General features: G+C 34.9%; 1 protein-coding gene across 2 annotated transcripts; it reads right to left on the bottom strand.

The window, feature by feature from the left end:
- Nucleotides 1–5766: 5766 nt before the first annotated feature.
- LOC120342973 (uncharacterized) lies at nt 5767–10827 on the bottom strand. 2 transcript variants are annotated; one of them, XM_078114768.1, is made up of 6 exons: nt 10046–10827; nt 9060–9227; nt 8535–8663; nt 7970–8124; nt 7028–7168; nt 5767–6208 (listed from the first exon to the last, which is right to left on the bottom strand). In XM_078114768.1, the coding sequence occupies exons 4-6, from the start codon at nt 8034–8036 to the stop codon at nt 6000–6002; spliced, it is 417 nt and encodes a 138-aa protein (XP_077970894.1). In that variant the 5' UTR covers nt 8037–8124; nt 8535–8663; nt 9060–9227; nt 10046–10827; the 3' UTR covers nt 5767–5999. The 2 variants fall into 2 exon arrangements, with proteins under 2 accessions (XP_077970894.1, XP_077970895.1); XM_078114769.1 differs by having other exon boundaries at nt 9060–10827.
- Nucleotides 10828–12255: the final 1428 nt, after the last annotated feature.

The following is a 12255-nucleotide window of genomic DNA, read 5'->3' on the forward strand; positions in this document are numbered from 1 at the left end:
AAATTTACAAAAGTTGGGAAATCCATTCAATTTATTCAACAATAATATATATTTTACATTTCTGAAGACTTGAATATTAAATTCTATCTATATCGCAGAATATAGATCGAGAACATCTCAGGAAAATAAATATACAAGATTTTAATATCTAGACAACTTTCCTGATATTAGCTGTTATCAAAACGTTGCTGTCATGAATTATGAATGTTACAAAATTCGCTTTTTTGCGTCAAAAATGTACGCATCACGTTTGCTTAGTTACGCCGTGTTGGAATACCGCTCATAAAAACGACTACGGACTGCCTGCTGTAGCTTGGAATTTCATGAAATTTTGATATAATTTAGATAAAATAAACAACTATTATCTGGATTTGATTTTTTTCATCAGCGCATAAATTTTCTAACATTCGACGCTTTTAAAAATTACGCTCCAGTTATATGTAGTGAAAATCAATGATAGTATACCGACGATCGCCTGTAATTGCGCCTTCAACAACGAACTCACTAAATGCAAGCTATCTTTTCTCGTATTGAAGTATGATTGTGCCGTCGCAGTAACCTAATTTTTGGATGACGTGGCAAGGTGGGGCTAGAATATGCTAATTGTAACACCGCGCCCACAAGAAGTACCTTTGGGAGTATACGGTTCTTTATCTACTGAAATGGCGAAGCAATTGTTCTAGTAATTAAAACAACAATAACAACATGAAAAAGAATTCTAGTTATACGTAGTGCAAATTAATGATATTTTTAATGAACACCAATAAATTTATATGGATGTGTGTATTTCTTTTCTAACTTGATACTTACCAATTTTCAGGAAGTTTGTACAATCAGATTTATTACCCACAATGAACCACTGTCAAACTGTCATGCACAACTTTAGCGTTTATTTGAGACGATCTTTCGGCGGTGTCAATGGCGGTACTAAAATTCCGATATCTCCGTTATTTCTTGACCGTTTTTTATAAACTTGGTATTGTTTTTTTATTTTCACTCTGATCTATCTACTGGCGCAGTTTTCATTTAAATCGGATTAACTTCAATTTTTTGGAAACATATTTACATGAATATCCGCAGTTAGACAAAACAAAAGTTAGTGTGACTTGTTAAATTGGAGCAGTACGCGAGGAATTACAGTACTGTTAGCGCAAAATGCACATTGGACGTTTATTTTAGCACAAGAAACGTGAACTGTTTCGTAGAAAGCACGCGCCACGAGTGTGTACAAGTACATCTTTCGCATAAAACGTTGCGTACAGGTAGAGAATTTAGCCTATTTTGTCACTGCTATATTTTTAAACAAATTTTTCATTACTTCTATTAAAACTACAACTCCTAAAGAGGCAAATGATAATTGACTTATTTGATTCATACTTAAATTTCCGATACCCAACCAAAAACTAACGAATAGCATTCAAAGTCGCAAAAACGAAATATTTTTTACAACCACGACTGAAAATATGTCAAGCTGACAATAGTGTCTGAGCGGATGCGAAAAGGCCTATTATTACGTCACTTTTTTTGAAACGTGCTGATCGGCCAATGTTACGAAATGAACATGAAAGATGATGCTCGGGAAAATCTCCCTTTGAAAAAAATTTACCAATTTTTGCGTGTTATTACGGGCCGGATAAAATGACGTCGCGGGCCGAATGCGGCCCGCGGGCCGTAGTTTGGTGACCCCTGCTATAGAGTATAATTTGAAAATGCATGACCATCCTTATCCTGGAGAAGCCATAAATATTGAGAAACATGTAGGAAGAACTTCGCTATAGAGAGTGTAGTTTGAAACTACGTTAACAAACAATACCCTGAGAAGAAGCCATATTTTTGTGAAACATGAGAGAAAAGCTTAAATATAGAAACTGATACTGGTAGAAACCGTATCTTAGTGAAACATGTGGGATGAGTTTTTCTAGAGCGTTAATAGGAAAAAAAGAACACATACTCATACTGGGATATACCATATTTTTGTGAAGCATATGAGAAGAGACTCGCCATGGTATGTTATTTGGGAGAGCATAATAAAATCATTCTCGAGAAAGACCACATTCTTGTGTAACATTTCGGAAGAGAATATTATAACGTGGTAAAAAAAAAAATTAGACTCAAACTGGGGAATAGCCGTATTCATATGAAATATGTGGGAAGATTTTAACAGCAGTTTGAACAGTGCAATTTTAATAGGATACACAAATTCATACTGGAAATAGGACATAACGTTGTGACACATGTCGGAAATACGTAAACAAACTTATCCTAGAGAGATGCCATATTTTTGTGAAACATGTGGGAAAAGCTTCGCGGCGGCATGTAATATTAAAAAAATGCAAACCTAAACTAGAGAGTCGGGATTATTCTTGTAAACCACGTGAGAGGATCTTTTCAACATCGTGTAATATGAAAAGACAAACACTTACTCCTACTGAAGAGATATTTTCGTTTAATATTCCATGATATGACAACATTAGCTTCAATTTATGCATCGAGTTCCTTGCTATATATATATCATAAATTTCTCTTGCCTTTTCAGTATTAATTTAAAGCCATTTAATCTGTGTTTCCTTACATCTGATTTACAAGGGTAGTCTCGTACGATGTTTTTGTGATTCGTTCCATGGTGCCGTTCAACATTGCTGACTTTATTATGACTTAGAAGCCTTATAAAAGTTTAATCACAGAGATTTGTTATCTTGACAACTCGTTTCATATTCGTATTTTGGCTTCTTACTTGAGAACATATCGCACTGTAACTGAGACTAACCACAATCAAGCTACAATGCAGCCAACGCAGCAACATACAATTTGACCATTGTGGCGAAAGATGTGTCGCTTGGCTGATTTGAAATTCCACGCCACAACGATTTTCATACTAAAACCTAATTTGTCTTAATGATTGATTAAAACTTCTACCGCGTAATAAATTCAAAAAAATGTTACACTACAGGTTCTCTTAAGTTAAATTTAGATAATAAATGCTAGCGAGAAGAGCCGCGTAAAAACTCTGGCAAGCCGTGGTTTTCCCACCGTTGGCATGTGACATTAGAAAAATATGAAACATAAACTGGGGCGTAGCCGTATTCATATGAAACATGTGGGAAGATTTTAACAGTAGTTTGCAATTTTAATAGGATACACAAACTCATACAGGAAAGAGGCCATAATGTTGTGACACATGTCGGAAATACGTAAACAAACTTATCCTGGAGAGATGCCATATTTTTGTGAAACACGTGGGAAAATCTTCGCGGCGGCATGTAACAATAAAGAAATGCAAAATTAAACTGGGGAGTAGAAGTATTCTTGTAAACCACATGGGAAGAGCTTTTCAAGAGCGTCTAATGTGAACAAACAAACACTAACTCATACTTGAAAGAGGCCATATTATTGTGAAACATGTGGCAGGAACTTTGCCATAACATGTAATCTGAAAAGGAATAAACAAACTTATACTGGCGAAAAGCCGTATTATTGTGAAACATAAGTGCTTCACTATAGAGTGCAGTTTGAAAAAACGTAAACAAACTGATCATGGGGAAAGACCATATTTCTGAAAAGCATGTGAAAAGAAATTCGCTATGGCGTGCAATTTGGGAGAGCATATACAAACCCATACTGGGAAAAAACATATTTTTATTAAATATGTGAAAAAAGCTTTTCTGGAGTGTATAATTTGAAAAGTTCAACAATAATTTATAAAAGTGAAAAGTGAGGTCACGAAATAAGTGCATGGTTAGCTGATTTTTGGTCGCCATTCTTAGATTTGCCTCTCCTTGCTCGTGCGCTGGGCGTGCTTAATGTCAGCTCAGTTTACGTTTTGTAAGAGATTGTATCGTGCCTAAATGATTTAACCTGGATTAGGACGTTCAAATAAATATTTCTCGGTACAATGACTATTGGTATACAGTACTTTAAATCGGATCTACACTGGGACCACACATGTTGTTCGTTTGTATGTATTTCTATTTTAAATGTAAAATTTTGAATATTCAATAGAGCAGTCATATCATGAGATCAAGTTCGTATACTCGTTATTAAAATACATGATAAATGAATAACTTTTGTGGGAGAGCTCTTTGATTTAATATCACATATAATTAACACGGATTCCGACAAACGAATGCGTTTGTTGTTACATTAGTGCATAATGAATATAGGATTGAAATGTAAAATCGTCAATTTTGCTAATGAAGCAACTATCAGTTTTTATATGATATTTATGAACTGTGGTTCACAAAACTGCACAAATGTTTCCTGACGGTTTCGTCTCATTGTTGTAAAATTAGTTAGAACATGTGCGATTGTTTTTGTCTTGTCGAATTTTGAAACACTTTATTAGTAGACCCGAAGATAATTATATATAAAGCTATTTCAAAATCGTTTCAATTTCAATGGAATCGTTTTTTATTAGCAAGTCAGGAAAAGCCAACTACTGTGAAACTAAAACTTTGGCCAATCAAGAGTGTCTAGCTCTTTGCAATCCATTGTGCAACTTGATTCGTTCACGCCCACTCGAGTTTCCAGCATTTTACCGCAGTTTTGTTGTATCTGTTGGGTGCATGAGACTCACAAGGCGTAACTATTATTTTATTAGTAGATATGGCTAATAAAGATAAGTCTCCTATTTTCATACGTTAGATATATTATATACATTAAGCCTGTTTACTTTAATATTCAGGGAGGTACCGTATATATTATTCAGGAAAATAAACCCCCAAGCACATACACACTGATTTTTTATCAGCTGGTATTTTGAGCAAAAAATCCAGTTAACTCGATATTAGATGTCAATTTGATATGTCAGTATTTTCTAGATAGTCCTCTGTGATAAAAAAATCATCCAACAGTGTTTTAATGGATGGATCTTGTGGGGTTTCCAACTCCAGTCCGATACAATTATAAAGCCGAACCTGAAAAAATCAAGAAAAAACTACTCAACTCTTCAACAGTAAACCCAATTTTTGCACCATTCACTCACAATAACCGTCAGTCTTATATACATGATACACAAGAGTGAACATGGGGGGCCTGACTCTGATCACCATATATGGTCTTATCACTCCTCTAGTGTATATCAAAAAAAAAATAGCGCATGTTGTTGTATATTTTTGGACACGTAGTGGACATAGTGAAAGTTTCGTTGTTATGTTGTTCTTGTTATATTACACGTTTTTAAAAAATTGCTTTTCTCTTTGAATACTAGACCAATTGCTTGACCAATTTTCAGTGGTTGAAAAAATTTTTCCTCAGAAGGCTATCACTTTTTTTTTGCTATGACGTCATCAAAAATACCCCAGTTGGCATATATTTGACATAGCTCTCTTTTTCTAATATTCGAAGCCTTCTAACAACATTGGCTAGGTACGGTACATTACAATACAGCAATTTAAATTCCTGATCAAATTGAATGGAAGAATTTATATTTTAGGTATAGTATTATACACAAGTCACACATTCTCGGAGCAACAAAAATAATAAAAAAATGCAAGATCATTTAAATAGCAAGGTTTACCGAAATAATAAATATGCTTAATCTTTTAATGGCAATGTAGTAGTAATACAATTCTCGTATAGTCCAAATATATTTATGCTCTTGAAATTAACCATAGTTTTCAGCAACGCCAATCTGACAATGAAAGAACGCAAATTGAATGATTTTGTTTTGGTTGGATTTTGTGGAACGCGCCCACGCTGTTGCTTGCGCATCTTGACTCATGAGGTACGAACTGTTGCTCTCGCTGTATAACTGTTGCTCATTCGCTGTATAATTAAGTTTGCAGATATAGTTGACTAGTGTTAAATAATATCATAGCCTATAATGGACACTCTAAAAATGGAATGTTGAATTATCTGGTGTTGAATTCGTCAAATGAACTATAACATCTGTTCACAACATCAATCTGACTGTCTGTGGATTCAAGGAAGGACAATATGCCATATTCAAGATCAAGCGATGCCCCTCCTGAACCCCCGAAACGTAAAAGTCCAACTGAACGTCAAGCAGCATGTACTTCTTCAGCATCCAACTTAACAGAACACAATATATCCAATTTAGTCTCCATACTTGAGAGCACAATTCTAAAGACACTGCGCCTGGAAATACCGGCTATAATTGAACAGCACATTGAAAAATTAGCTCTGGATCTCTCTTCAACCACCCCGACCAGCATTGGAATCCAGGAATCTCTATCATCTCTGGATGAATCTATAAAACAAATGAAAACTCAGTTATCCTCGATCAATGTCATTAAAGATGAGGTTGGAGAAATAAAGACAAGCCAAGAATTCATTGCCAGAAAGTTTGACGAACTCAATGCCAATTATGACAAACTGAGCACCATCACAGTTAAAAACACCCGAAGAATTCGTCAACTTGAAAGTATTGTGGAAGAACTAGAAGAAGAAATAGATATCCTTACTGAACGCCAATACGACCAGGAGCGTAGGTCAAGGCTGGATAATTTAGAATTTCACAATATACCCTACTCGCGTGATGAAGATTGTGAAAAATTAATTATGAAGGTAGCAGCACGAATAAATGTACCGCTGCAATCATCTGACATATCAAACTGTCACCGGATGTCAAAAGAAAACAACAAAAAGCCTTCACCAATTATTGTTAAATTTGTGCGCAGAAAAACAAGGCATCAAATTCTAAAAAATCGTCGCCAACTGAGATCGGCCAATTTTCATGAAGATTTTCAGCATTTTACAAGATCTACTAGAATATTCATCATAGAAAACCTTAATGACAATAACAAGGACTTATTTTTTAAAGCAAGAGATCTTAAAAAAGAATGTGGATATAAATATCTATGGACACATAATGGAAAAGTTTTAATAAAAAAGAACGAAATGACAACTACCATCCCCATCAATAACGAAGATGACCTTTCTCTCATCAAGTAGGTCTATTGATTATAAATATTCATACATTGTATAGTCAAAATAATTTTATGTATTACCCAAACATATATCAAAAATACCGGCCATTTATTTCCAGCCTGGAGAAAATATCTCTTACATTTCATACATGGCTTTAGCAAACGACCCTCAATTAGCTTATTCCTGTGACATTGAAACGTGCAATAATGTAGGAGTTGTTGATTTAAATTCTTCTCAATCAGTGTCTGACTTTTGTATTTTCCATGTGAACATTCGATCCCTGCAAAAAAATATTGATAAATTAACAACCCTATTATCTAATTTCTCATCCCCTCCACAAATAATTGCGATAAGCGAATCAAAGTTATCGTGTAACCCTGTTTCCAACACTAATATTGATGGGTATAGCTTTATACACATGCCATCCATCACAAAAGCAGGTGGTGTTGGTGCTTATATTCGAAACGATCTCATCTATAATGAAATTTCAGATTACAATCTCAATCACTCCAACTGTGAAAATATATGGTTTGAAATAAGTTTGGCCAACGCAGTCAATAAGATAATTGTTGGTGTTATATATAGGCATCCTCGTAATAATATTCCAAGCTTTACTAATGCATTTGAAGCATCTCTTGCTAAATTGGCAAAGAAACAGTTTTTGATACTAGGAGATTTTAACATTAACTTACTTACATTGTCAACTAATGCCCAAATTGCAAATTATGCCGATATGTTAATTTCTCACAATGCCAAGTCATTAATCACTAAGCCTACTAGAGTGAGCAGTACATCATCAACACTTATAGATCACATTTATACTAATATTTCAAATTTTAGAATCAAATCTCATGTAGTTCTCTCAGACATAACAGACCATTTTCCTGTTATGTGTTGCCTCAGTGGCATAAAACCAGCCCATACAAATTATGTCAAAATAGCAAGGGACATGTCAAAATTCTCGATCGATTGCTTTCGCACAGATACACAAGTAATTTTTCATAATTATATTGCTAGAAACAATTTGAGTTCCCAAAACTTTGATGGTGTTTTCAGCGAATTTGTAAAATCTTTTGTTCACCTGATTGATCGCCACGCCCCGCTTCGACCACTCTCACGTCGTCAAAAAAGGCTACGATCAAAACCATGGCTAACCAAAGGTCTGCTTGCTTCTATTCGCCACAAAAATAAGATGTTTGAATCCCACTTTTTGAAAGGGAACACTTCCGAACGCTCCTATTTCAAAAAGTATAGAAATGTTTTGATTAGAGCCATAGATGATTCAAAACAAACCTATTATCAAAACCTTATTGCTAAAAACAAAGGTAATCCTAGGTCAACATGGCAAACAGTTAACGAAATCACTCATGTAAAAAATAAATCTAATCAAAAAGTTAACGAGATCGATATTGAAAATGGCTCTATAATTAGAGATGAACTTTTGATTGCTACAGAATTTAATAAGTATTTTTCTACAATTGGGTCTAGCCTTTCAGGCAAGTTTTCCACTGAACAGGATAGCTTTAAACAATTTCTTCACAATTGTATAAACCAGTCCATCTTCATGAGCCCAGCGACTACAAATGAATTGATAATAGAAATACATAATTTGAAAGACAGGAAGGCAGTTGGTCCAGACAACATACCAGCACGTTTCCTTAAATTAGTTGCTGATCTCATTGCACCATGTTTGGCTGAATTCTTCAATTGCTCACTTTTGTTTGGAATCTTCCCTGCATGTCTCAAAATTGCCCGAGTGATCCCTCTTTTCAAATCTGGCAATAAAAAATGTATGTCAAATTACAGACCAATTTCAATTCTTTCATCAATAAGTAAAATATTTGAGCGTTTGATTCATAAGCGACTCAATGCTTTTTTTACGAAACATGATGTAATAAATAAATCACAGTTTGGCTTCCAAAATAATCTATCTACATCACATGCTATCTTAGACACAATATCATATATCTACGATAAACTAGAGAGGAAGGAGTTTGTCAGTGCAACATTCCTAGATCTAAGGAAGGCCTTCGATACCGTAAATCATAACATCCTGATTTACAAGTTGAGACATTTCGGTATCAGGGGTACAGCAAACAAACTCATTTCTAGTTATTTAAGTAATAGATCACAATATGTTCAAGTTGGGTCGTGTCGTTCCTCTCCCTTACCAGTGACTCACGGAGTTCCTCAAGGTAGTTGCTTGGGTCCTCTTCTATTTCTAGTCTATGTAAATGACATAACTTGTTGTTCCTCCTTCTTTACCAAATTGTTTGCTGATGATACCAATCTTCTCGACAGCGACAAATCTTGTGCAGTTCTTCAGTTGAGAGTAAATTCTGAAATTGCGAAAGTATCAAATTGGATGCGGTCTAATAAACTAACACTGAACATTGGCAAATCAAAAACTATGTTAATATCTCCACACCAGTGCAAATCTAAAAATGAAACAGTAATACAAATTGATGACAAAGAACTTGAAAATGTCCATTCTTATAAATATCTTGGCATATATTTAGATAGTAAAATGAATTGGGATGTTCACTTATCCAAATTATCCGTTAAATTATCTAAATCGGTTGGAATACTTTACAAGCTTAGACGATTTACATCACCAACAACACTAAGGATGGTGTACTACTCCTTATTCCAGAGCCATATCCAATACGGCATAATTGCTTGGGGTTCAGCTGTTAAAACATTATTACTTCGCATTGAAATTATGCAGAACCGAGCAATCCGTGCAATATCTGCCGCTAGTTATTTTTCACGACTCAGTCCTATTTATTATAACCTTCAAATTATTAAATTGGCAGACATTTACAAAATAGAAGTTTTGAAATTGATGCACCAACACCACTGCAAAAAACTCCCTCCTGCGTTCACAAACTATTTTTCAAAACAAAGCAATGTTCACTCATATGGAACACGGTCCTCTATTAGCAGTTCTTATTATGTAAATCGTTTTAGCACCAAACTCACCCAAAACTCAATCAAGTTTGTTGGTGTTAAATTGTGGAATAATCTCCCCAATAGCATTAGGACCAGTACCTATAACTTGTATAAACATGCACTGAAGAGCCTATACCTAGATGCTTATAAGCCCAGTTGCAATTAGTCTAGAAATATTATATTTGTATACCGGTATGTACCGTACCTATCCCTGTGGTGCTGCTTTTCCCATCCATGTTCGTCAAGTTGTGTGCTCGCTGTGTACTGTTCTTGTTTTAATATTTTCCGCCCAACCTATATGCCACGAATACTGCAGAACCCATAATTATTCTGCACTACTCTAATAGCCACTAACAATCGCTTTCAACATAAAAATCCGTTAAATACGGTATTGATTCTCGCAGCCAGAAGCCCGTTGCTGGGCACGCCATATTGGTTTACTGTGTATGCTTAGTCAGCATTATTTCGCAATTCTTTGTTGTCATTGAGGCATATCCTTCTTACAGATGTCGCTGTTAAGTCATATAATACGATGTGATCATTGTAGTTTTTCGGTGTTTATTTCGATTTTATTTTGTTCTTACTCTGTATGATCGAGTTTAATTAGGTAAATATCTAATACTCCATAGTTATTATGACATCCTGTATTTTATTTTTCAAACTTTGTTGTTCCTTTTTGTGATTGAGGCTAATTAAGTGAATGTTTAGGTAACTTTTCGTGGTCATTGTGGCTTTCTTTTTGTTGTCCCTTTTATATATATGATTGTGTCGAATTTAGTGACTATTTAATATTGAGTTGTTCGGTTGCTATATTTGCTGCTTCAATGCAGCTACAAGGTGTCGCTGACTGGATGACTCTTTGAGTCTTTCGCGATCCCTCGTCTATTGCAACAAGCCGATATCTGTCTTCGTAATTTGTTATATGTCTTTTTTTTATTTTTTCATATCGTATATTGGTTTTGCATGACGAAAATAAAATCTGAATCTGAATCTGAATCTCTGTCAAAAGCTAGAGAGAGAGAGAGAGAGAGATGCAGATGGCCAATTTTTGTATTTATACCCGCGAGACAAAATTACCCAAGCAACATTTCATAGTTTGATTTAGGTGTATATGTAATCATAAAAATATTTTCAAGGTATGTGTAATTTTAATTCCTGAAAGTTTTTAACTCTGCCGAAATAACCGATAGGGCATATCGTTGAGTGCAAACAGTGAAAGTCACGCTGATTTGGTAGACATATGATTTGGAAGGTACGGCGTTTAGATGCGGATAAAAGAAATGTCCTACTGCCGTCCTACTGTCCACTTCTCCCTGATAATCCGAGCAATGTAGATACCTGCCATGAAGGTTAGAAATGCCTTTTTTATATTATTTGACTGCTCGAATATACCAGTACTGCCATGTGGTGTAAATCAATAAAAGTTACAGAGTTACTGGCAATTTATCCAACCATTTCAATAAAGTCAGATTTTTGGATTTGAGCTAAACCGTGTTAATTACACATAACTCAGTAAGTCTCAAACTGTGGATACCCATATACTTAAAATATGTAGCCGTCCCAAACCACGATTTTAATGTCCTCGATTATCAAGTGTTGGCTATATTTTTCATGTTTAATTTCTTGATATTGTATAAGACGTAATTTTGACTTAATTAAAGACTTGTTATGAATGCAGATTTTTTTCTCGATGCCAACTTCACAATTCCCGTACACTTTTACACGGGATAAATAAGTGTCCTTGTCCTTTACTGGTGCCTGATATCAAGGCCACACACCATGATATGAAATCTTATTGTAAAATTATGGACAATATGTCATTATTCCTAGGTGCAATACTTCCGAATGGACATATAAACTGGGATTGTCCATGTCTCGGAAACTTACCAAATAGACCTTGCGGCCCCTCATTTAGTGAAGCTTTCACATGTTGGGTTGAAAATCGGGACGATCAAGATTCTTTTGTGGAAAAATGTTTTGATGACTTTTCAAAATGGGAAGATTGTCTATCAGAAAATAGAGACATTTATAAACCATCATCTTCAAATCAAAATGACAATGATGATAATTTAAATATTGAAGCTAATGCTTTAAATGAGACCGGAATTGAGAACTTAAATGATTCAGAAACAGTTAATATGAAGACTGAAAACAGACCTGCGATTGCTGCTGCATATGTCGGAGATTCTCATGAAAAATGAGTTTATTTGCGAGATAATAAAACCATGGTTAAGTTGAATTTAACGCAGTATAGGGTCTGTATTGAAGCAAGTTTGATTGGTATTTTCTGAATGGCTGCCTTTCATGTGATTACATTTTTTATCTGATTTCAAAGTGAGTGCTCCACCTAATTATTATTAAACATAATTGAAGTTGTGGCCGCTAGGTATTGAAAGCTTTTCAAGGTTACTCGCA

Source organism: Styela clava, chromosome 7 (genome assembly GCF_964204865.1).
Source record: "Styela clava chromosome 7, kaStyClav1.hap1.2, whole genome shotgun sequence".
Taxonomy (NCBI): Eukaryota; Metazoa; Chordata; class Ascidiacea; order Stolidobranchia; family Styelidae; genus Styela; species Styela clava.